The 27561-nt window shown below is 43.8% G+C and overlaps 1 protein-coding gene across 9 annotated transcripts in view; it reads right to left on the bottom strand.

Annotated features, from left to right (window-relative positions):
• Positions 1-27561, bottom strand: part of LOC123993242 (collagen alpha-1(XXIII) chain-like) — a 208331-nt gene that overhangs the window by 33585 nt on the left and 147185 nt on the right. For 6 of the 9 annotated variants that reach the window (XM_046295161.1, XM_046295165.1, XM_046295167.1 and 3 more), the window contains 3 exons: positions 23523-23567; positions 18356-18363; positions 17109-17135 (listed from right to left, as the gene is read on the bottom strand). In XM_046295161.1, coding sequence (XP_046151117.1) covers positions 17109-17135; positions 18356-18363; positions 23523-23567 — 80 coding nt within the window. The remainder of the gene's footprint in view (positions 1-17108; positions 17136-18355; positions 18364-23522; positions 23568-27561) is intronic. The other 3 variants (XM_046295168.1, XM_046295164.1, XM_046295166.1) reach the window with 1 other exon arrangement.

Raw genomic sequence — 27561 nt, forward strand, 5'->3', positions numbered from 1 at the left:
AGAACATTGTTTGAGAGTGATCCAGAGGTATTAGCAATAGTGATTGAGGTGTTCCTATTGGAAAGGGAGTCCTAGTTGAAAGAAACAGATATGGAGACTTGTGAAAGTAACAGAGTATATAGGAATGTGTTTTCAGATAGCATTCTAATAATGCAATGTCTTAGCAATTTGAAGAAGTAAATGTTTCAATACAAGGTCACATGACAGATAGAGGGATTGAGCATTGGGACTGATATTAAATTAGAGTCTGCCATTTGGTGTTTGGGTTAGAGATAAGGTTCCTGTGGAACATTAGATAGCCGCCAGTACAAACTTTACTCAAACTGGCTGTAATGGGCACAGTGTGGGTAAAGAACACAATGAGGAAATTTGGGACAGAGGTATGAATAATTGAATAAAACATGTTTTTGACAATGTATTACTCAATTCTATAGTTTGGGTGGCACCAGTTATTTATTAAGCAAGAACGTAATGTCATCTAAAACAATCATCTTTTTCCATTAAGTGAACTGTGTCCAGAATGAAGTAGATCCAAGTAAATGTTTTGAGTACCGAATGTTGAGCTGAAAAGCCAGCACCAACTTTTTGAAGGTCCTAGTAGGTTTGTTAAAACCTGCGACTCTAGGGGCAGTATTTTAATTTTTGGAGAAAAAAAACGTTCCCGTTTTAAATGGGATATTTTGTCAGGACAAGATGCTAGAATATGCATATAATTGACAGCTTTGGATAGAAATCACTCTAACGTTTCCAAAACTGTAAAGATATTGTCTGTGAGTATAACAGAACTGATGTTGCAGGCGAAAGCCTGAGAAAAATCCAATCCGGATGTGCCCCATATTTTGAAAGCGCTGTGTTCCAATGAGTCCTTATTGAGCTGTGAATGTGCTATCAACCAGCTTACGCTTTCTACGTATTCCCCAAGGTGTCTACAGCATTGTGACGTAGTTTTTTACGCATTTATATTGAAGAATAACCGTAGGCGGCTACATTGCGTAAGTGGTCACCTGATGGCTCCCAGGGTGACTCTTGCGTAAAATACAGAGGTAGCCATTACTCCAATCGGTCCTACTGAAAAACTAATTGTCCCGACTGATATATTATCAAATAGATATTTGAAAAACACCTTGAGGATTGATAATAAACAACGTTTGCCATGTTTCTGTCGATATTATAGAGCTAATTTGGAATATTTTTCGCCGTTTTCGTGACCGTTTTCGCAATTTCCTGGCGATTTCTCAGCCAAACGTGAAGAACAAACGGAGCTATTTCACCTACAAAAATAATATTTTGGGAAAAAATTAACTTTGGCTATCTACCTGGGAGTCTCGTGAGTGAAAACATCCGAAGTTCATCAAAGGTAAACGATTTAATTGGATTGCTTTTCTGATTTGTGACAAGGATGCCTGCTGCTAGCAAGGCATAATGCTATGCTAGGCTATCAATAAACTTACACAAATGCTTGTCTAGCTCTGGCTGTAAAGCATCTTTTGAAAATCTGAGACGACAGGTTGATTAACAAAAGGCTAAGCTGTGTCTCAGTATATTTCATTTGTGATTTTCATGAATAGGAATATTTTCTAGGGATATTTATGACCGTTCCGTTATGCTAATTAGTGTCAGGCAATGATTACGCTCCTGCATGCGGGATCGGGAGTCAGTAGAGGTATAAACAACAGGTTTCATATTTTGACTAGTTTATGTCCCAAGGACAGTTTGTACAGAGTATTATTTCAATGCAACAGGTCAAACTGACAACGATTACAAGAGAGGGGCTCTGGGATTGTTTACTTTAGAAGGTGCCTATTCAGCTTGATGGGACACTGTATCATCTAATGTGTCTGATGTATAATTCTATATATAAGCAAAGTTTTTTTTACACGCTTATCAATAATTCTGTATCTCTCCCTTTGAAAGGCTTCCTATGGCAAGTGCCTTGGGACAGCAGTTAAAGTTATCCGGATCCAGCTGTTAAGGGAGCTCGCAAATTAAGTAAGGCCTGGCCATTTTGTTTGTTTTTACCCTACGATTTTTACTACGCACAGGCCAGCACTCAAACACAACCCACCTGTTAATGAATACGTGTTAGTGAATAATACTGATTTATTGTGTGGAGTCATTTTATTTTTTACGGGTTAGAACGGATGCTGTACACAAATTATATTTTCTGAAGTTTCTATTGTCAGAGTTTTGTTTGCACACAAGTACATTCTCCTAATTATGATTTAGAAAGACAAGGCTTCTAGAGACAGAGCTATGCCCCTACATTGTGAGGAGAGCCAATAGATTGTAGCTTGGGCTAACCTTGCCCCAATATGCATGTGCCCTGGACCAAATTTGGGAGATCTCTAGAGACGTGGCTCTGCAAAACAGACTATCTTTTGGCAATCATTGGCCATGAATGTTTTACTTTTGTCCCAGATCACTCTTCTAATATGACTGATCTCACCGAACACATTGCCACTGTTGCTAAGAATAATTCCCCACAACCAGAGGGGACGCCTGCAACTTGGTTGGAATCCCTGTTTGGACGTTGGGGATGCCAAATTGCCAAATGGGCTGCAGCGTGTATTTTCTTAGTTTTTCTAATTTAGTTATTTAACATGAAGTGTCTGGTTTTATGTGTTGATTTCCCTTACTTTAATAGAAATATGATAGACCCTTGTTTTGAGAAAGAAAGATATTTCAGTTTCAAGGTCTCAGCTTAGAAAAGAAGCCTCGTGAGGTAGTGGTCTGTCAAATACATGCTCCGGTATTGGTCGGTCACATGAATGAAGCAAACGTTAATGATGAATTAGCTAATGGATAAGCTAAATCATGCAAATATGACTTGTCTGCAGTATATAAGAGAACTAACGGGACTACCTCGTGAGAGCTCCTGATCGGCATGTGTACAATAGTGCATTGAGTTGGTTGGAACCTCTCCAGCGCACTGATAATAAACAATTATTCATTTAAGTTTGACTTTGGGTGTATCTGTGTAGCTTTGGGCTGTTAGGTTCTATCTGCAAGAAGATGATTCTGAGATAATTGGCTTTCAAGTTCTGCACCCTCATTGGTTTGAATGGTGGCAGCAATTTTTATATTGTATTCCTTTGATCTTAACAACATGAATGTGGGTATTTAGAGTCATATATAGATAGATATTATTGAACAGAATAAGGCTGTGTCAATAACTCTATCTTGACAAAAGAAATGCAGATAGAATCTTATAGTTACTGGCTTATAATTGTGAAACCAGGTAAATGGTCTCAGAGGTCAATGATTTCAAGCATGCAAGAAGGGTTGCATGCCCCACTAGGACTGGAGCTGTGTCAGAAGTGTAAGCGTGTGTGTGTGTGTGTGTGTGTGTGTGTGTGTGTGTGTGTGTGTGTGTGTGTGTGTGTGTGTGTGTGTGTGTGTGTGTGTGTGTGTGTGTGTGTGTGTGTGTAGTAGTAGTAGTAGTAGTAGTAATGCAGGACTGAATGCTCTACAAACCCTAATTTCCTTCAATAATAACCACTGTGGTACATAACATGGACGTGCAGGGCAGACAGTGTCTTCATCACCCTGTGAAACACACCTTCCTGTGTGTGCGTGTATGTGTATGCGTCTGTCTGTCTATCTATCTGTGTGTGTATGTGTGTGTGGGTGATACGTCTGGGAACGTTTAAGCAGCCCTGGTCCCCCTGAGACTCGTCAGAATGAGTAGGTGCACACAGTGAGGTCACCGTTGGCAGGAAGACTGAATCAGACCAAAGGACGACTGATCTACGATCCCCAACAAGCCACACAACAGCCTGTGAACAAGACATTTGTGTGTGTTTGTTCTCTGCGTGACCGTATTGTGAGTCGGTCTACATCTGTGTGTTCTACATCTCTGTGTGATCTTATGTGAGTATGTCTACGTCTGTGTGTGTGTGTGTGTCTCTGTGTCTGTGAATGTCTACTTCAAACAATTAAACCTGTAATCTTTGTTGACAGTTACACAGTATATTAACCCTCTGAACTTGTGCTACTGACATCCAAACTGGAGTATGAGAACAACTACGACACAGCGGATAATATCTATTGTGACAAAAAGTTTAAAAAGTCTATGTGATTTATAAGAGGATGCCATGTTTATAAAGGTCCACTTCCATCCTGAGTGGGGACATCACTAACTTCAGATATATCTCTTTCAGAGGAGGGCCAGTGGGGGACTGTAATGCCAGGATAAGGTGGGGCAGAGCCTGTGGTTGTGTGAGTGTGAGTGTGTGTGTGTACAGTAGTTTTCACTGTATGAGGCTGGACCACTTTTGGAAAACTGGTGGACCATTTCTACCCCCATCTCACGAGGTAAAACCAACACAACAGACGGCGAGGCGGAAAAATAAAAAGCTGGAATGCAAATAAAAATAAGACTGAACAAAAAGGCAGCACAACACTGCCAAGATCTCTTAATCTCATACCACAGAGGGAATGAGCAACAGAGACTGAGAGAGAGAGAGGCAGACAGAGAGAGAGAGCGAGAGAAAGAGCGAGAGAGAGACAGACAGAAGGGAGAGAAGGGAGAGAGAAGAGATTGAGAGGGAGAGAGGGAGAGAGAGAGAAAGTGACAGAAGGGAGAGAGAGACAAAGAGAAGAGAGAGGGAGAGAGAGACAGAGAAAAAGAGAGAGAGAGACAGAAGGGAGAGAAGGGTGAGAGAAGAGATTGAGAGGGAGAGAGGGAGAGAGAGAGAAAGTGACAGAAGGGAGAGAAGGGAGAGAGAAGAGAGTGAGAGGGAGAGAGGGAGAGAGAGAGAAAGTGACAGAAGGGAGAGAGAAGAGATTGAGAGGGAGAGAGGGAGAGAGAGAAAGTGACAGAAGGGAGAGAGAAGAGATTGAGAGGGAGAGAGAGAGAGAGAGAGAAAGTGACAGAAGGGAGAGAGAGACAAAGAGAGAGGGAGAGCGAAAAATAGGCCTCAAATTGCCACTAAAACCTCAAATGGGGAGAAGGGAATATGGAATAATGTATTTTGGTCTGTGGGTTTTTGTCTGTTTGTATCCATAGTGACCTTGGCCATCTTGCCCCTTGTCCCACAGCAGATACTAATCAGGGAGGATTCTGAGAGCTGTGACTCTGCCTACATAAGCATTCCTCCCGATTAGACGGCTTTTAAACACATTTCTGGAAAATGACTTTGGCTGCAGGGGGTGTGTGTGTGTTTGGGGTTTGGGTGTGTGTGTGTGTGTTCGTGTGTTCGTGTGTTCGTGTGTGTGTGTGTGTGTGTGTGTGTGTGTGTGTGTGTGTGTGTGTGTGTGTGTGTGTGTGTGTGTGTGTGTGTGTGTGTGTGTGTGTGTGTGTGTGTGTGTGTGTGTGTGTGTGTGTGTGTGTGTGTGTGTGTGTGGAGCAACGCCCCTCCTGGTTTCAGCATAGTATAGAAGAGGTATGAACTATGTGTTTAATACGCTCCCTGTTGTTGCAAGGCCTAATTATCCTGTTAGGGCTCAGAGCTGTGAGAGCTGAGGCCTGGGTGTAAACATGAAGGAAAGCTACACGTCTACATGGAGCAGACAGACAACACATGGTAACACATTCATAATTAGCGTGATTGAGCTTAATTGATATTGGGACACCAGAGAGACAGGGGAGGGAGACTATGCACTAATGAGGTGTGAGAGGTGTTTTTTTCTCTCTCTCTCTTTCTCCCTCTTTCCCTCTCTCTCTTTCTCTCCCTCATGTATACTTGTCACAGGAGGAGACAAGGTATGTCCATCACAATGCAAGGTGAGGCCAGGTGAGAGGGAGAGGGATTGAAAAGAAAGAGATTGGAGACCTAAAGAAAGGGAACAGAGAGAAGGAGAGAGGGATCCAAAAAAAGGAAACGAGGACCAGTCACATCTGGATCCAATGCACAAATCCAGCCATCCACCCTCTACGTCTCCCCTCTTCCCTCTCTCTGTCTCTCTCTTTGCCGTGGGGGAGACCTTTTATTGAACCATATACGCTAGGGATACGCATGCGGAATTAGGGATACATGACAATCATTCTCTTATTTCCAAAAATTGAAAGGAGCATTTCTTCGATAGCTGGCATATCCCGAACTGAAGAACACTATAAAGCATACCGGAGCTGCACTTAGGAGAGAAAATCACTGACATGCTGGAAGACTGATCCTTTTGATCTGTGCAGTGGCCTCGGAAGAAGAACTATAAGATTGCTTGAGTGTATGAGCTGTATGACAAACCTTGTCCATCAGTCTGAGAAGTGACACAAGAATAAATAATGTTGTCTGGGAATATGAATGAGTGTGTGGGCATGTAAGTGTATGCATGTGTGTGTATTGCAGTGAAAGAGAGCATGTGTGTGTGTGTGTGTGTGTGTGTAAGTGTATGCATGTGTGTGTATTGCAGTGAAAGAGAGCGTGTGTGTGTGTGTATGTGTGTGTGTGTGTGTGTGTTTGTGTGTGTGTAAGTGTATGCACGTGTGTGTATTGCAGTGAAAGAGAGCATGTGTGAGTGTGTGTGTATGTGTGTGTGTGTGTTTGTGTGTGTGTAAGTGTATGCACGTGTGTGCTTGTGGGTGAGAGGGAGAGACCATGTGTGTGTATCTGTGTTTACTCGTCCATGTTGTTCTCAGACATGCAGATTTTGATTGTTTGACAGTGGAGTGACTCTGTGTTGAAACTCTAACTCACAGACTATGATTTATGACAGAAAGAAGTGACAGGGGTTATTAAATGTAAGACATTGGCGCACACACACACACACACACACACACACACACACACACACACACACACACACACACACACACACACACACACACACACACACACACACACACACACACACACACACACACACACACACACACACACACACACACACACACACACACACACACACACACACACACATGTCAGGGATTGCACATACGGACTTGTCATTAACTCTGTTTACCATACTGCTAATTCTTCTAGCCAACCCAGCACCCAAATGAATTAATGAGCTGAATGCATATTAGCCTTGTGTCTCTCTCTCTCCCTCCTTCTCTCTCTCTCTTCCTTCTCTCTGTTTCTCTTTCTCTCTTCACTCTCTCAATTCAATTTTACATTTAAAGGGCTTTATTGGCATGGGAACAGATGTTTACATTGCCAAAGCAAGTAGAATAGACAATAAACAAATGTGAAATAAACAATATAAAATGAACAGTAAACATTACACTCACAAAAGTTCCAAAAGAATAAAGCCATTTAAAATGTCATATTATGTCTACATACAGTGGCTTGCGAAAGGATTCACCCCCTTGACATTTTTCCTATTTTGTTGCCTTACAACCTGCAATTAAAATATATTTTTTTTTGGGGGGGGTTTGTATCATTTGATTTACACAACATGCTTTGAAGATACAAAATACATTTTTTTGTAAGACAAAACAGAAAACTTGAGCATGCACAACTGTTCATCCCCCCTCCAGAAGTCAATACTTTGTAGAGCCACCTTTTGCAGCAATTACAGCTGCAAATCTCTTGGGGTATGTCTCTATAAGTCTGGCACATCTAGCCACTAGGATTCTTGCCCATTCTTCAAGGCAAAACTGCTCCAGCTCCTTCAAGTTGGATGGGTTCTGCTGGTGTACAGCAATCTAAGTCATGCCACAGATTCTCAATTGGATTGAGGTCTGGGCTATGACTAAGCCATTCCAAGACATTTAAATGTTTCCCCTTAAACCACTCAAGTGTTGTTTTAGCGGTATGCTTAGGGGTCATTGTCCTGCTGGAAGGTGAACCTCTGTCCCAGTCTCAAATCTCTGAAAGACTGAAACAGGTTTCCCTCAAGATTTTCCCTGTATTTAGCACCATCCACCATTCCTTCAATTCTTCGTCAGGAATGGTGTTCTTGGGATGTTGAGAGGTGTTGGGTTTGCGCCAGACATTACTTTTTCCTTGATGGACAAAAAGCTCCATTTTAGTCTCATCTGACCAGAGTACAGTCTTCAATATGTTTGGACACCAAACGTGTTTGCTTATTTTTTTCTTTAAGCAATGGCTTTATTTCTGGACACTCTTCAGTAAATCCCAGCTCTGTGGACTGTACGGATTAAAACGGTCCTATGGACAGATACTTCAGTCTCCGCTGTGGATCTTTGCAGCTCCTTCAGGGTTATCTTTGGTCTCTTTGTTGCCTCTCTGATTAATGCCCTACTTGCCTGGTCTGTAAGTTTTGAATGGGCGGCCCTCTCTTGACAGGTTTGTTGTGGTGCCATATCTTTCCATTTTTTAATAATGGATTTAATGGTGCTCCGTGGGGTGTTCTGATATTATTTATAACTCAACCCTGATCTGTTTCTCCACAACTTTGTCCCTGACCTGTTTGGAGATCTCCTTGGTCTTCATTGTGTCGCTTGCTTGGTGGTGCCCCTTGCTTAGTGGTGTTGCAGACTCTGGGGCCTTTTAGAACAGGTGTATATATATATATATATACTGAGATCATGTCACACTTAGATTGCACACAGGTGGACTTTATTTAACTAATTATGTGACTTCGGAAGGTTATTGGTTGCACCAGATCTTTTTTATGGGTCTTCATAGGAAAGGGGGTGAATACATATGCACTTTTTTGAAGCAAGTCATTTTTTTCGGGAGTTTATCAATATTGGATTTGTTTTCAAATGATTTGTGGTCAGTGTAATCTGAGGGAAATATGTGTTTCTAATATGGTCATTGTCACGTTCTGACCTTTATTTCCTTTGTTTTGTCATTATTTAGTATGGTCAGGGCGTGAGTTGGGGTGGGCAGTCTATGTTTGTTTTTCTATGATTTGGGGATTTCTATGTTTCGGCCTAGTATGGTTCTCAATCAGAGGCAGGTGTCATTAGTTGTCTCTGATTGAGAATCATACTTAGGTAGCCTGGGTTTCACTGTGTGTTTGTGGGTGTTTGTTTTCGTGTCTGTGTTTTTCACCACACGGTACTGTTTTGGGTTTCGTTTATTGTTTTTGTAGTCAGTTGTTCATGTGTACTATTTCTTATTAAAAGAACCACGGACACTTACCACGCCGCATATTGGTCCTACGATCCTTCTCGCCTCTCCTCTTCGGAAGAAGAGGAGGAAATCCCTTACAGTCATACATTTAGCAGGAGGTTAAGACGTGCAGCTCAGTTTCCACCTCATTTTATGGGCGTGTGCACATTGCCTGTATTCTCTTGAGAGCCATGTCTGACTTCAGAGGCCTTTCTCAATAGCAAGACCATGCTCACTGAGTCTGTACATGGTCAAAGATTTCCTTAATTTTTGGTCAATCACAGTGGTCAGGTGTTCTGCCACTGTGTACTCTCTGTTCAGAGACAAATAGCATTCTAATTTGCTCTTTAAAAAAAATTTCTTTCCAATGTGTCAAGTAATTATCTGTTTTCCTCCTCATGATTTGGTTGGGTCTAATTGTGTTGCTGTCCTGGGTCTGTTTGTGTTTGTGAACAGAGCCTCAGGCTCTTCTCCAGGTTAATTTCTCTGTAGGTAATGGCTTTGTTATTGAAGGTTTGTGAATCGCTTCCTTTTAGGTGGTGTTAGAATTTAACAGCTCTGTTCTATATTTAGATAATTCCCGGGTATCGGCCTAATTCTGCTCTGCATGCATTATTTGTTTATTTACATCGTACACCGAGGATATTTTTTGCAGAGTCTCAGTTGCAGTGTCAATTTGGCCTTTGTCCCATTTTGTGAACTATTGGTTGGTGAGCGGACCTCAGACCTCACAACCATAAAGGGCAATGGGTTCCACAACGGATTCAAGTTTTTTTGGGGCAGATCCCTAATTGGTATATTGAATTTGACGTTCCTTTTGATGGCAGAGAAGGCCCTTCATGCCTTGTCTCTCCAGACCGTTCACAGCTTTGTGGAAGTTGCCTGTGGCGCTGATGTTTAGTCTGAGGTATGTATAGTTTTTTTGTGTGCTCTAGGGCAACAGTGTCTAGATGGAATTTGTGTTTTTGGTCCTGGAAACTGGACCTTTTTTTGGAACACTATTATTTTAGTTTTACTGAGATTTACTGTCAGGCCCCAGGTCTGACAGAATGTGTGCAGAAGATCTAGGTGCTGCTGTAGGTACTCCTTGGTTGGGAACATAAGCACCGGATCATCAGCACACAGTAGACATTTGACTTCAGATTCTAGTAGGGTGAGGCCGGGTGCTGCAGACTGTTCTAGTGCCCTCGCTAATACGTTGATATGCAGTACAAGTCAAAAGTTTGGACACCCCTACCCATTCTAGGGTTTTTCTTTATTTTTTACTATTTTCTACATAGTAGAATAATAGTGAAGACATCAAAACTATTAAATAACACATATGGAATCATGTAGCAACCAAAAAAAGTGTTACACAAAAGATTTGAGATTCTTCAAAGAAGCCTTGATGATAGCTTTGCACACTCTTGGCATTCTCTCAACCAGCTTCATGAGGTAGTCACCTGGAATAAATATAAATTAACAGGTGTGCCTTGTTAAAAGTTAATTTGTGGAATTTCTTTCCTTCTTAATGCAGTTGTGATGTGACAGTGTAGGGGTGGTATACAGAAGATAGCCCTATTTGGTAAGATACCAAGTTCATATTTTGGCAAGAATTTCTCTAGTAAGCAAAGACAAACGACAGTTCATCATCACTTTAAGACATGAAGGTCAGTCAATCCGGAAAATGTCAAGAACTTTGAAAGTTTCTTCAAGTGCAGTCGCAAAAACCATCAAGCGCTATGATGAAACTGGCTCTCATGTGGACCGCCACAGGAAAAGGAAGACCCAGAGTTACCTCTGCTGCAGAGGATAATTTCATTAGAGTTACCAGCCTCAGAAATGGCAGCCCAAATAAATGCTTCACAGAGTTTCTAGTATCAGACACATCTCAACATTCAACTGCTCAGAGGAGACTGTAAATCAGGCCTTCATGGTCGAATTGCTGCAAAGAAACCACTACTAAAGGACACCAATAAGAAGAAGAGAGTTGCTTGGGCCAAGAAACATGAGCAATGGACATTAGACTGGTGGAAATCTGTCCCTTGGTCTAAAGAGACCAAATTTGAGATTTTTGGTTCCAACCGCCGTGTCTTTGTGAGACGGAGAGTAAGTGAAGGGATGATCGTCGCATGTGTGGTTCCCACCGTGAAGCATGGAGGAGGAGGTGTGATGGTTTGGGGGTGCTTTGCTGGTGACACTGTCTGTGATTTATTTAGAATTGAAGGCACGCTTAACCAGCATGGCTACCACAGCATTCTGCAGCGATACGCGATCCCATCTGGTTTGTGCTTAGTGGGACTATAATTTATTTTTCAATAGGACAATGATCCAACACACCTCCAGGCTGTGTAACGGGTAGTGATGGAGTCCTGCATCAGATGACCTGGCCTCCACAATCACCAGACCTCAATCCAACTGAGATGGTTTGGGATGAGTTGGACCGCAGAGAGAAGGGGAAGCAGCTAACAAGTGCTCAGCATATGTGGGAACTCCTTCAAGACTGTTGGAAAAGCATTACAGGTGAAGCTGGTTGAGATAATGCCAGTAGTGCGCAAAGCTGTCATCAAGGCAAAGGGTGGTTCCATAAGTGTGATTTCATAGTTCTGATGTCTTCACTATTATTCGACAATGTTGAAAATAGGAAAAATAAAGAAATGAGTATGAGTAGGTGTATGAGTAGGTGTGTCCAAACTTTTCACTGGTACTGTGTATGTTGAAGAGGGTGGGGCTTAAGCTGCATCCCTGTCTCACCCCCGGCCCTGTGGAAAGAAATGTGTTTGTTTTTTAAATACATTTTAACCGCACACTTGTTGTTTGTGTACATGGATTTTATAATGTCATATGTGTTTCCACCAACACACCTTTCTATCAATTTGTATAGCGGGCCATCATTCCAAATTGCATCAAAAGCATGAGAAGACGTTGCCTTTGTTTGTGTTTGTTTGTTTGTCAATTAGAGTGTGCAGGGTGAATACGTGGTCTGTTGTACTGTAAATTGGTAAAAAGCCAATGTGACATTTGCTCAGTACACTGTTTTCGCTGAGGAAATGTATGAGTCTGCTGTTAATGATAATGTAGTGGATTTTGCCAATTTTGCTGTTGACGCATATCCCACAGTAGTTATTGGGGTCAAATTTGTCTCTACTTTTGTGGATTGGGATGATCAGTCCTGGGTTCCAAATATTGGGGAATATGCCAGAGCTGAGGATGATGTTAAAGCGTTTAAGTATAGCCAATTGGAATTTGTGGTCTGTATATTTTATCATTTCATTTGGGATACCATCAACCCCACATGCCACACCCTGATCTGTTTCACCTGTCTTGTGATTGTCTCCTCCCCCTCCAGGTGTCACTTATTTCCCTGGTGTATTTCTCCCTGTGTTTCCTGTCTCTCTGTGCCAGTTCGTCTTGTATGCCTTTCAAGTCAAGCAGCGTTTTTCCCGTACTCCTGCTTCTATTCTCTTTTGCTAGTCCTCGCGGTTTTTGACCATTGCCCGTTTTCTGGACTCGGTACGCGCCTGCCTGACCATTCTACCTGCCCTGACCTCGAGCCTGCCTGCCACTCTGTACCTCCTGAACTGGTTTTGACCTTTTGCCTGTCCACGACCTGTCCACGACCCCTTTTGGATTGGTTTGAGTCTTGATATTTATTAAACATCTGCCTTCCATGTCTGCATCTGGGTCGCGCCTTGTGCCCTTTTACCACAGGCCTTTTTGGGTTGAAGGGTTTGTATTTTGTCCTGTATTTCATTCAATGTAATTGGGGAATCCAGTGGGTTCTGGTAGTCTTTAATAGTTGATTCTAAGATTTGTATTTGAGCATGTATATGTTTTTTTCTATTTGTTCTTTGTTATAGAGCCAAAAAGATTGAAGTGGTTTATCCATACATCTGCGTTTTGGATAGATAACTCTAAACAAACAGCACAAAGAGTTTTCTCATTTTCCCAGAAGTGGTTAGATTCTATGGATTCTTCAATTACATTGAGCTGATTTCAACTATTGACTTTTTTCTAAACTGACATCAGTTTTGCACCAAAACATTTACAACAAAGACATATTGACAAATGAAACAAGTGATAAGATATATAAAGGAGATTTCATGCTGAAACCCTCATATTAAACACCAATGGTATTCACTAAGTTGATTGTTTAAGTTTTGGATAATGTTTCACAGCTTTGTCCTAATTTTAATTTTTTAAAAATCTTCTTATTGCATTCAAATGTGATAAGGCCACACAGAAGGCCAGAGATAATTACAGACACCCGTGATAATCTGAAGTACTCAAAAAGGTGTCAAACTTGAAACCTACCAAAATGATGGTCATTTATTTGACCTTCATTTGACTAGGCAAGTCAGCTAAGATCAAATTGTTATTTACAATGATGGCCTACCAGGGAACAGTGGGTTAACTAGCTAGTTCAGGGGCAGAACGACAGATTTGTACATTTTACTCGATCTAGCAACTTTTCGGGTATTGGCCCAATGCACCTGCCACCCCAGTTTGCTGGTAAACTTCAAAGGTTTCTAGTAATATACCCTCCCTCTGCAACCCTAGGCACAATACATCCTGATCAGACATTGCCATTTGTGTTGATGAGAAAATATTATGGAGATTATGGACAGATGGAGTTTGGACAGAGTTTACGCAGACAAATGTGCAGGCATTCGAGTACACACACACACACACACACACACACACACACACACACACACACACACACACACACACACACACACACACACACACACACACACACACACACACACACACACACACACACACACACACACACACACACACACACACACACACACACACACACACACACACACACACTTGAGGGCAGTCAGAGAACAGGTTGCCAGAGGGAGAGACAGGGAGAGAGAGATACAGAGACAAATACAGATACATTGAGAGAGACAGGGACAGCGAGACAGATGGAGACAGACGGAGACAGATGCAGAGAGAGAGAGAGACCAGCTCATGTCTCATGTGGATTCTAGCTAGACCTCCAGTAACATTATGGTAAGCATGATCATTAGACCATGGACCAGCCTGCCGTCTGAGCTAATGAACCACATGATTCATCCACTGTGTATTCTACTGAATCTCACACTCGACCAGAGTTCTCACAGGAGTGTCTCAGAGACCTAACTGTATTGGACTGGCGAGTTTCTAGATCTAAAGTGAACCATGAATACGTTACTGTAAAGCAGGGGAAGGGGGGAAGGGAGGTCAGGTTGGGGTTAGAAGGGTGAACCAATTGGAAGAACAGACACTCATAATGAATGATGTTATGATTGAAGTTCGTTGGCGTACTGTAATATTCACTAAGCGTAATACGGTACAGACACTGCCATACACCCAAACAAATAAAACCACACGTACCCCAACGCACACATGCTTGTGCAAAAATGGACAGACACAAAAGCATACAAAGAGACACACTCTCTCATGTGCACACACACATTTTTGCCCCCACCTGTGACTAATTAGTAGCAGGCATTTCCCGTCAGGAAGGCTTCCCGGTGCCAGGCAGAGCAGAGAGCAGCCAGGCAGCCCTGGGAATCTGGGAACCCCATACAGGCTGGACATCCCAACATTCCCAATAATCACTGTTACCATGCGTAACATTTCAGTCATATAGCAGACACTCTAATCCAGAGCCATTTACAGTAGTGAGCGCATGCATTTTCATACTGGACCCCCATGAGAATCAAACCCACAACCCTGGTGTTGCAAGCACCATGCGCTACCAACTCAGACACACGGGACTATCTTAAACAGTAACCAGTAGGAGCAGTAGCACACAGGATTTCCATTGCCCTGGGTGTGGTTTCAAAGCCAGTTATACACTTTGACAGTGAAGCTACCCTTACCTATGTGCATTAAAACCAGGGGTGAGCATACTCGGCCCGCGAGACCAATACTAATCAAATAAATGTGGGAGGAATGATTATTTTGGTTTACAAAAACACTCCAGATCACACGAATGTCTAAAACTAGACAGGAATGATGTAAAGATTATAATGGACCTATTTTCCTATTTTCTTTTTAGGCAAATAGATTTTGAAAAAACAAATCTAAATCCTGATATGAACCTCGAGCCAAAAGGTTTGCCCACTCCTGGTTCAAACAGTGAGGTATCCTAACATACTGTACACTCGAATACACTGGCTAAAGCTCGGCAAGGGCTGGAGAGTGAATGTCTCTGGTGGCATGTAAACACGGTGGCTGGTAACAGTGAGTGCAGGGGGCAGCGCTGGGGGTCAAAGGTGAGGAGGTGTCGTGGAAGCCTCAGAGGTCGGCCACGCCCTCTGTGCGGTTGCAGAGCGACTCATGGAGTTCAGATGACAGTGAATCCTTAGAGAAAGCCTGCCTGTTTGTATTCATGCCAGGGGCAGTAGACTCCTCTACAGCCTAGAATCAACTGGTCCTTGCCAATGTAGGACACTTTGACGAAGGCGTCTTTGGTGTGCCTGTGTTGATGCAGCTCCAGGGTGATGTCAGCAGCGTTCGGTGGCCATTGCATGTCAAAAACCCGCAGAGCCACGAGACAGCGGATCTGAGTGGTGTCGTGGGCAGAGGAACAGCTTCCTGTTGAGCTCTGAGGTTGTGCCCTGTAGTGTGTCTTTTATTTTGCCCATCAGGGTGTGGAAGAGGGGACCCACACACAGCTGCAGGTTCTGGGTCTGTAGATCATCTCCACAGCCACCAGACACTTGGCAAAAACTCTATTGTCCTCACAATGTTAGTGGAACACACATAGACCTCTGTGGGTTGATGAAGTCTGTGTCCTGGATGGACCTCTTCCTCAGCCTCTCTCCCAGCTCATACAGCTGCTGCATGCCCACCGTGGTCAGCTGAGCTGGGTACATACCCCTGGTCAGTATGTTGGCCCGGCAGCTGTACTCCACCGTTGAGGAGGGCCGTGGACCTCCTTCCAAGTCTATAACCATGTAGTTGATCTGTGTGTGTGCTGGGGGTTCCAGGAGGTTAGGCACCCACTGGGCCTCCATGACATCCGACATAGACTTCAGTTCGGGCTCCGTGGCGGAACAGGACTTGAACGAGCTTAAGGAGAAGGCGGTATGCGAGGGCCGAACCTGTCTGAGTTGTTTCCGTCTTCTTCTGAGACCAGAGCAGGGATCCGAACGCCATAGACACCGAGCCCGGAATACCTACTTTGGCCCAGAGGTCCCTCATCCTCATAATTACTCTGCTGTCTAACAAAAATAGTATCCTATAAGGACAGCCAGCCCTGGAACTCTCAAGATCATCAAACAACGATCACCCTAGATGGGACGAGGCATGTTCCCCTGACACCAAGGGGGACGGGAAGGGGGGGACAAAAAGGAACCATATTAGCATAAAGACGCACAGACAAACAGACTCACAAACAAATTTGTACGCAGAGGTAATCTATGTTGATTCTCATTGCGACTAAAACACCAACCATCACCAATCAGACCGCAGAGACCAGAGAGACAGGGAATCATGCCCATACTGAGTGGAACAGAGAGTTGGAGTTTCCCATATGACCACTAGAGGCCACCAGATCACAGTTTAACAGAGAGATGAGAGCGTGACAACTCCGCACTCGACCGCACTAGGTTATCTATTGAACAGAAGTCGAATATACCTATTGGTCTGAGGTTACAAGGGATTGTGTGGAAGTAGATGAACTATTTAACTCCAGACCCTCAAAGACTGGCCGATGACACTTGATGAAATAATCTATCAAACTGAACCAGTGAGTTATTTGAGCGTCACACTGAAAAGTCTTCTAATGCAACACTGCTGCTATGGCTCTGATCTGTCTGCTGTTAGCAGGCAGCAGCCATGATGTCATCATTACAAGACGTGGGGCTGGGAACAGACCTGGGGTGATAAACCAATTAGCCCACGCTAATCACACTGGGCTGTGTGTGTGTCTACAGACATTTTCAGTTGACGCACAGAGCAGGAATTATATTAATCATTGTTGAGAACACACTCGTTGATGTTAGAAGTAAGTAAACAAGGCAAGGAATAAGGAGAGGAGAGGGGTGGGGAGAAGAAAAGGATCACCCAAAAAAGAGAAGACAGAAAAACTTTTGATGGAGGGGATAGTAGCCCAAAATAGGCTAAGAGAATCTAAAAAAAGTCAATTAAATTTACCGGGTATCCATCTCTCCCAGTCTTGCCCTGGTGAGGTTAGAGAGAGTAAAGCACACACCATAACAATTGTTAGAGCAGACGACCAACAAAACAACATTCACCATCAAAACACCTTACTGTAACACATGCAAACACACCGTCTGGAGACAAGATACGAGCGTGGTTCAATGAACTATAGCGCACAGCGATCCCCTATAAGGATCTCATATAAACTACTGACTATGTAAACAGGATTCTATCCCTCTTATATCTGCCCTCTCAGAGAGACAGTATGCCAGCCTGCATCCCAAAAGGCACCCTATCAGAGCTGTGGTCAAAAGTAATGACCTATATAGGGAATCGAGTGCCATTTGGGACGCAGACCCAGTGAGCAGCTGTGTGATATCCCAGCTCTCTCTCTTCCAAGGAACAGGACCCAGGACGGGTAGTGGCAGCTGTGTGATATCCCAGCTCTCTCTCTTCCAAGGAACAGGACCCAGGATGGGTAGCGGCAGCTGTGTGATATCCCAGCTCTCTCTCTTCCAAGGAACAGGACCCAGGACGGGTAGCGGCAGCTGTGTGATATCCCAGCTCTCTCTCTTCCAAGGAACAGGACCCAGGACGGGTAGCGGCAGCTGTGTGATATCCCAGCTCTCTCTCTTCCAAGGAACAGGACCCAGGACGGGTAGCGGCAGCTGTGTGATATCCCAGCTCTCTCTCTTCCAAGGAACAGGACCCAGGACAGGATGCGGCAGCTGTGTGATATCCCAGCTCTCTCTCTTCCAAGGAACAGGACCCAGGATGGGAAGCGGCAGCAGCAGTCTTCTACACCCGGAACATTTACCATTCACCACCCTGACCTGCTCTCTAACGCTCTGCACGGAATACTCAAAACACACACACACACACACACACACACACACACACACACACACACACACACACACACACACACACACACACACACACACACACACACACACACACACACACACACACACACACACACACACACACACACACACACACACACACACCTACACACACACACACACACACACACACACACACACACACACACACACACACACACACACACACACACACACACACACACACACACACACACACACACACACACACACACACACACACACACTCCTCCGTTTGGTCCATCTACTGGCACTGGGTGTGTGTGTGTGTGTGTGTGTGTGCGCGCGTGTGTGTGTGTGTGTGTGCGTGTGTGATACATCCTGGATGGTACTTACTGGAGCTCCTGCAATAAACAAACAAACAAACACAAATAAACAAACAAACAAACAAACAAACAGAAAAAAGAGAAGAGAAAACAATTATTAGTACTGGTATAATGCATTCAACGTTTTGTTACAACATTTTCTGGTTTGTACAGCAATTAAAACAGACAAATGTTTGTACTTTGGTATTTTAGATCGGGGATATAGTTAAAGATATACATATCTTACAGAAAGAGCCCATTAAGGTTATTGCCAATAGAGCTTGTGGTAAGAGCCTTATGACAAACAGACTAGCACACACTGAGTTGACTTCTGGGTTATGGCTGTGTTTTGCATTAGGCCGGAAAGTGATTCAGAGTTTTACAGGGACATATTGGTACGTTGAAAAAAGGAAAGGAAATAGAAAGTGTGATATAAAAAGGAAGGCTTGAGTTTAATGGCCCCACATCCCAGATAAGAATCAGAAGGGGTTTGAATCAGAATGGTTTTAAAGCTGTCTGGGCCTGGGATATCCTCTCAAAGCTCAGACTGTTCCTTTATTGTTTTCCTGACTGTACTGAAATGTTCTTTTTCAGAGATAGGCGATCTCTCCCTCTCTTTCTCTCCCTCCCTCTCGTTCTTTCTCCTCTTCCATCATTCACTCCATCTGTCTCTCTCTCTCTCTCTGCCTTTCTTTCTCTCCCTCTCCTCCTCTTCTCTCTCTGTCCCTCTCTCTATTAACTCTTAGCATGAACTGTTGGAGAAGTCTCCACTCTGGTCTAAAACCAACAATCCTGACTAAACTGATGAAGAGGAAACACAGAGGACCAGTTGAGCCTTATTAAGATTAACATACAGCCTTTGATTTCTGACTAATGTTGTTTATTTGGATCAAACCAATCATGAAAAGGTTCATTCTGATGTCTCTGTAATAACAACGAATGGCACGCTTTCATTCGGGGGTGGGGCCCCAACACTGAAAGGGAAACATGCCAGCAATACAACTACAACAACAACTGATGGAGTAATAGACATCAGAATGGGTCTAGTCTGAGTGGAAACAGACAGTTCAGGAGTAGTGGGGGTATTAAAGTAGGTAATAGATGTCAGAATGGGTCGAGTCTGAGTGGAAACAGACAGTTCCGGAGTAGTGGGGTATTAAAGTAAGTGGCCTTGGTTTGTGCAAGTCGGAAAGGCTCAGGAGCCTATCTACTGTTCCTATAGCATTAGGCAGCGTGATATATAAGTACACCCCCTAGACAGGACGCTAGTCTATCATAGGGAGATCATAGTCTATCTCCTTAATTCTGAGTGCCAAGCAGAGACACATTGGGTATGACTAGGCTGGGGGGTTTGAACTCCCAACTTTCCAATCTCAGGGCAGACACTCTAACCACAAGGTCACTGAGATACCCTATATACCTACTGCTGTATACACCTTTATGTGCATTGTTTTGTATTGTTAGGTGTCACTGCACTGTTGGAGCTAAAAACTTAAGCATTTCGCTGCACCTGCGATAACATCTGCAAAATATGGGTACGCGACCAATAACATGTGTTTTTTTGTTACTGTTGTAGCTGTGCAATTACTGTTTAATTACTGATCATGTTTAGAATCTAATCAGTGATCTGAGCTAATGGAGAAGTGAAAAACAGAGGAAGAGGAAGAGAAAGGAATGGAGGGGTAAGGAGAGAGGTGGAGTGTGAGCCCAGCTAGCACATTTGGTTCCTTGGACGTTCTGGGAACGAAGTCATACGTTTCCTGACCCCGGTGAAACGGGACTTTTTCAAAATGTATTTCCACCTGTTCTAGAAACAATCATTTGTAGGTTCTGAGAATGTTTTATTATGGTTCCCTGAAGGTTTCCCTGGGAGGTTTTATTAACGTTCTGAGAACGCAAATTCTAGGTGAATTGATGGTAATTCAATAACCTTTGTGGAAAAAGGTTTCAATAAGGCTTTTAATAACACTGCTTTCTTTAGTCTGGGTCAACTCTTTTCAACTCCAAGCACAGATAGGACACATGGACATGTGTTTGCTGTTTGGGGTTTTAGGCTGGGTTTCTGTACAGCACTTTGAGATATCAGCTGATGTACGAAGGGCTATATAAATAAATTTGATTTGATTTGATTTGATTTGATTTAGTTGCTTGGCCATTAATCATACAAACACATGTCTTTTTTTATTGTGTCATGGCATCAGTGAGATTCAAACTTATGATCTTTTGTTCTCGACCAAAGGAATTAGTCCACCACGCCACCAGGATGGAGCTAGCCTTGTTTAAAAAAACCAATTTCAAGCTTAGTGGGCAGGATTAGAGGGCACGGCCAACACACCCGAATACATTTAAAAGAGAATGTCACAACGTTTCAACTTCTTATATTTATCTCCAGCATCACCCCGACATCAACATATGTGAAAATGGCACGTTTCTATGTTTTGTAGTAAAAAAATATATAGAAAGGTAAGTGTTTCCAATGACATAATCAACCAACTAGTCGGCAATTAGTAGGCGATGCCTACTCAAAATTGGTATGAATCACACAGTGCACACCAATGATGTGATTGGAAACACTTGTCTCCCGCTAACAAGATAGAGGAAAGAGAGTGTTATGTTAAAGCTGAGAATGGAATGTACTGTATATGTTCTTAAATAACATTCTTAGAACATTGTTTGAACTTTACTTATGATTTCTTGTGTTTTTTTAAGGAAAGTGTTCTTAATGTTCTGAGAACATTACTTTATATAGAAATCTGTAGAAGTACTGAAATTCCCACAGAAGAAACGTTGTTTCTTAAAGTTCTCTGAAGAATTTGAGAACCTTACTTTAAATTGAACCATGAGGAAACATGTAGGAAATGTTATGCTGAAGTACTGTAATTCCCACCTAAGGTTCTCAGAACGTTATGTGCTAGCTGGGTATCCTGCACCATTCCCAGAACATTGTGGGAAGGTTGTATGCAAAATAATTATAGTACAACCACGCTCTCACCAAGCTCTAAAAAACACATGGTTCTCAGAACATTATGTGCTAGCTGGGAGAGTGGTGGATGGTACAGAGGAGAGAAGAGAGGAGAGGGAGAGAGGGGTGGGAGAAAGAGAGAGGGAGAGTAGTGAAGGGAGTGAAGGGACAAGAAAAGAGGTAAGGAACAAACGTGAGAGGAAAAAGGTGTTGTGGTTTATGAGGCATGAAAGTCAATGAGGTTTATGGGCGTCTAGACACTAGGACAAGGACCTACTGGCCCAGACAGCTACGTAAACAAACACACCAGCCAGATAATTACATCATATTTTTTGCAGAGGTGGCAACAATTTAGCAGTGGGCCACCGCTGCTAAATGAATATAGGGGAAACACTGAGGCAGGTGGTCCTCCCTTTACTGGCACTGTTTGTGTGTGTGTGTGTGTGTGTTTATCTGTGTGTTTGCATTTGTGTGTGTGTGCGCGTGTGTGCGGGCCTGTGTGAACGACTCCCATGATCTCATTGTCCCTCATTTTTACTCTGAACTGTGTGTGTATTTAACTTCCTCTTTGTTTTTCAAATAGATGAACATTTTTCGTCACACAAACAGAGCATGGTGTAATAACCAGCCAGAGCCGGGGCAACACAACAACCTAACCAGGCTGCGTCCTTATGGACATGAAACAAAAACAATTTTCCAGGCAAAGGCAGATCTAAACAGAACCACACATTTCCCCAGTCCTGGGACAACAAGAACTAGCATCTCCACATGAATACAAAACGCTCCATCGGTCCGTCTTTGAACTCCATCCTGAGAACGCCACGCGGCTGGAACGACTTAGGGCCCTGATGCAAAACATGGCCATTTAGCTGTCCTGATAATGGCCTGATGGACTGTGAACAGAGCAGAGAGGGCTTTCAGCTCCAATCTGGGTAGATCAAGCAACGGTCTGATGGTTGGGTATGAGAATAAATAGGAGGAAATATGGAGGAATATGAGACAGGGAAGAACTGGAAAAGTTTATGGTGAATGTGGATGTCCTATAATGCACAAAACACTATATAACCATTTTCTGGCTATGTTTACATAATTATGTGAATAATCTGACATTGGGTGAACCATAACGTTCATCATCGCATGTTTGAGGCACGGAAGACACTAAGTCACACAAGGCACCTATGTAGCTGTGTGTTTTGAGTCACGGTTTACTACCATCTGATAGTAGCAAGCGGTACCATCCACTTCTTTGTACTATTTGATACGGCAAATTTAGATGAGACAATATCTCACAAAAAGATCTGGGCGTGTCTCCTTGACGGTAAGAGCCTCGATTTCTCGTAACAGTCGTCAGTGATCCATGAGTGAGTCAACATGGTCCTCATCCGCGATCGTGGGGACCGTGACTCCGTCTTGACCGCAACCACGACTCAAAGAGGTTTTTCCCTCTCAGACACACAGGCACACCACAGTCGGTGATAATACCTTCTAGTGTTCTTACACTACAGACAGGCTGGACTAAGCAGACTCAAAAACACGTCTCTTTAATCTGACAATGAGTCAACGTTTTTTTTTAAAGAAGCTATATTTGTTGGATGACCCAGTCAAAGAGTGAGAGAGACTTATTGAGGATTTCTACACGAAACGGTTCGGTTACAATGCACCGATTTCAGGTCTGTGCTTTGTTCATTTACCCAATAAGTGTTTTGCGGTATAAGAGAAACCATAACACACTGAAGGAGAAGGGAGGACAGTGACGTTGCCAATGTCACTAACCTCGTCTTACCACTGGAGCAGCTGCTACTGCTCAGGCTGCACCACTAACACACGTTAATGCGACCACGTGGCCAACGTTAGCGATAGGTTGGATACGGAGGGACAGGAAGAAAGGCCTGCTCTATTCTATCACAGACTGTTTTGAGTCACGGTTCACAGACTGTCCAAGCACACTACCACATCCTGCATGTCCATGAGAGAGAGAGAGAGAGAGAGAGAGAGAGAGAGAGAGAGAGAGAGAGAGAGAGAGAGAGAGAGAGAGAGAGAGAGAGAGAGAGAGAGAGAGAGAGAGGTTGGAGAGATGGGGATGGAGCAGAGGGAGGGGAAAGACGGGGAATTAGGAGATGGGAAGAGGAAGAAAGATGTGGGGAAAGAGGAGAGAGGGAATGTAGAGCAGAAAGAGGAGAAGGTGGCGATGACGACAGCACAAAAATACAGCTTAAGAGAGAGATGTGACACTTACCGGGATCACCTCTTCTTCCCATCCTTCCACGCTTTCCAGGAGGACCTGAAGGAAATATAAACACAGAGTGTTCAAGCCCAAACTCATCGACTGAAAAGTCAGAGAAGAAGTTGTAAGTTTAGAGCTGGGGCTAAAGGGGTACCTGGGGGTTGTAAGCTACAGATGAGATAAAACTGTTGGATGTGTGTGTGTGTGTTGGCAGAGGAGTGTGTTCATTGGGGGCGTAGTATATGTGTTGGCATGGTTACGGTGTGTAAACTGCTCCAGATGTCCAAACACACGGCGCCACAGGTGGAATGTTCTACTGTAGAACATCTGGATGGATTCACCTGAGCGGAGCAGGTGTGTGTGTGTGTGTGCGTGTGCGCGTGTGTCAGCGATCCACATAGTAGGCCTTCCCATGGACGACACAGTCGTCCCGCTCCGTCACGGTCATCCCATCCCCTCTCTCTGACCGGCCGAGCCAAACACAACGCCTCTCCTCCACTGGCTTGGTGCCAATCGTCACCTTCCCCTGACCTGACAGTAAAAGGCCGCCCTGATATTGTTGGCTTTACTCATGTTGACTGTGGAGATGCAGTTAAAAAAAGGAAGCTGCAAGGAGCGGTTCAGGCAGCCAGAGCAGTTAGAACACCAGGAGCTACAGCAGGTCAGAGCAGGATCTTTGACCATGCCAGGATGCTGTGCTCAGAGAGAACTATGTAAACACCTAGTGCTGCCGAACACGCTAAAATAAAGTCGTAGTGCACCGTGTGAATCTCAAGTCTCCCATAGTGTTTAAGATCATAGAACGCAAATGCACATAGCACCAACCCTTCTTTTACTCTACTGCTACTCTCTGTTTATCATATATGCATAGTCACTTTAACCATATCTACATGTACATACTACCTCAATCAGCCTGACTAATCGGTGTCTGTATGTAGCCTCGCTACTTTTATAGCCTCGCTACTGTATAGAGCCTGTCTTTTTACTGTTGTTTTTACTTCTTTACATACTTGTTGTTCACCTAACACCTTTTTTTGCACTATTGGTTAGAGCCTGTAAGTGAGCATTTCACTGTAAGCTCTGTTGTATTCAGCGCACGTGACTAATAAACTTTGATTTGATTTGATTTACTCTCCCTTTGCCTCCCTCGCTATTGACTCTCTTGCTTCTCCTCCCATCCACCTTCAGAGCTTGCCCCTGGCTGTGCAGGTAAATGGGATCCATACTGGCGTTGGGCCTGGGTTAGAGTAGCCTAGCTTTGTGTTCTGATGCTAATCAGCTCTGGCTGCAGACATGCTTTTCCCATAGGCCATTATAGGAGTTATTGTTGCGGCCTAACCACTTCCTTACAGTGAAGCCCACGTTTAAAAAGATAACTATCCTCATCCTTCTCCTCCTCTTCCTCCTCTTCCTCCTCCTCCTCTGTCTCCACCCACTTTGCAACGTTTTAGTCGCTCATCCATTCTCTGCATGCAGTCTGTCACTCCTGTACCTCGGCAGTATTCTCTGGAACAGTCCTATTCTCTCGACCATCACATTTGATCTCTGATCTCCTCCTCTCCCTCTTTTTTTTGGACACAGGCATCATTGACTCCCTCCTGTGTGCCCCTGTCTTTCTCCCCCCTCCTTCATTCTCACACCCCTGCCTGCCCCTGTCTCTCTTCACCCCCCTACCCTCCCTCCCCCTTCCACTCCTAAAGTCCCCAGTGTCCTAGGTATTAATAGCCCCCCAGTACTCTCCACTTCCCCTGCTCCGCTCCTCCAGCTCCCCCAGCCATAAACACCACAGTGAACCTGCCCTGGCAAAGACTGACGACTCAATACAAGGGGGCCAGAGAAGATTCCTGGGGTGGTAGGGTGCAGTAGGGGACACACTGGATGGGGGAGAGTGGGGGGGTTCAGGGGTACAGAGTCTTTCAAGCTTCTAAGCTTATCCCAACCACTGACTGTGTTCAGTAAGCAGTAATCCAGTATTGATATTATGGGCTGTTGGTCACTAGGAGCCCCCTGCAGTGCCTCTATTTCTATTGGACATGAAAGTCTCATGCCGACGGACAGGGAGGTGGCCAGGGCTGGAGGTAGAGGGGACTGTAACCGGAGCGTGTGATTTGTCATGCGCAGTATAGCTGAGAGGTAACCGCCGTGGTGATGACAGGCTGATGGAGGGCCAGGATTGACTAGAGGAATTAATGGTATAAACAGGAGTGTGTGTGTTTGTATGTGTGTGTGTGTCTGTCTGTGTAACCAGGGCTCAAGCAGAGCTTTAAACACGTACCTGTACATACACAGTTACGCCAACACACACACACATAGACACGCACAGTGCCAATGTCTGGCACCTTCATCTGTCATCTGTGGCAATGACATAGAGACATCAATCACACACACCACACATGCACGCACGTGCACACACTCACTCGCACACACACACGTGCAGGTGGGGGGAGGGGGGAGTCAAGTTTCGGCCTTAACTTCCTGCGTCACCGGCAAGATCTATGAAATCTGTGACATACCAGGACCAGAAGGTGTCATATGAGGAGTGTGTGTGTGTGTGTGTGTGTGTGTGTGTGTGTGTGTGTGTGTGTGTGTGTGTGTGTGTGTGTGTGTGTGTGTGTGTGTGTGTGTGTGTGTGTGTGTGTGTGTACATGTTTGGTAAGCTGATCTCTGTCTCCATGGTCATTTCCTTATACTCTTAAATAGCTTCCTTTCCTTCCCTCCTTTGGCTGATCTGAAGGACTTGACAGGTCAAGGGCACAAAGGTGAAAATCTATCCAGACCTTTCACCTATCGGTTGCATCCAAGGGAAGGAGACAAGAAGAGGAAGCCGTGTCAAGTATTAGGATATTGCCCATCAGTGATCTACTCCTAGAGGTCAAAGGTTATCAGATCCTGGATGGTGTTTAAAGGTTTATGTCACGACCAATGTTCCCTCTAAGCTACAAGCTGTGCGTGCAGTATCCCTAGACTGCCGTGCAGCTCCCCCTGGACTGCAACACAGAGTGCATAAGAAATATCAAGCCACAGAGAGACGCACGAGACAGAACTTCAATTAACTTTCTAGAGTTTTCCCTGTTAGTTAACACTATCAACTATCCCTTTACTTTGGCAACTGTGATCGATTCAACACAATATTAGCCATTTTCAATGCAACATACCGAAACAAAACAAACTATGCAAGCAATTTTATTGTAGGCAGAACGCTTCGGAATAGGATTCTTTTGGAGTAGGATGCTACTGAGCACAACTCAGCCCGTACAATTCAGCCCGTACACAGCCAATCAGAGCTCCCGTAGGCCTACATGTAAAGACCATTGCCATTTATGGATCTGTGCCATCTACGTTGAACGTTTAAAGCTATGGTCGTGAGTAGATTCGCTTGTTTTGAGATCAAAGCAAGAGATGCATGTAGCCCCGTTTGCAAAAATGTTTCAAATCCTTTGCTATTTAGTGATTAATTAGTCCAGTTATATATCATTTGTAGTCAGTGATAGGGGAGGGATTGCTTCCTACAAGAGCACAAAATGTGCACATTTCTAGACATATTTGAAAAGCGAGTCAGTTAACAAGCTTTTTTTTTTGTCTTAATGGGGCAGTATTGCATTTTGAGACAAGCTTGAATAAGCTAATTAGCCAATAGGCAGAGGGTAGGATAGTTTGTATTTTTGTTTGTAATAATTATATGGGAATAGTAATGCATTTTATTTTGTAAAATGGTTCCTTGCATCAAACAACACAACATTTTCAGTCACCTTGTCTGAAAGACATGTTTTTTAAAATGTTTTCTCACTGAATGTAGACCGACATTGCACACCACACATTGGCTGCTACTGTATGTAGGCTGAATGGTAGAACAATGGTAGAACAATGTTAAAATTGTATGGGATGCATTTTCTCTTGTTTTTGATTGTAGGCCACTCTGGTAGGCCTAAATGATGATCAAATAGCCACAGTAGCTTACTTGGCCACTGTTAAAACTAACTTAAAGCTGGTACAGCCTCAGTGTTCACAGTAAACGTCCGCTGGAAGTTGCACAGAACTTTTCACTCAGCAA

This window comes from Oncorhynchus gorbuscha, linkage group LG13 (genome assembly GCF_021184085.1).
Source record: "Oncorhynchus gorbuscha isolate QuinsamMale2020 ecotype Even-year linkage group LG13, OgorEven_v1.0, whole genome shotgun sequence".
Lineage (NCBI taxonomy): Eukaryota > Metazoa > Chordata > Actinopteri > Salmoniformes > Salmonidae > Oncorhynchus > Oncorhynchus gorbuscha.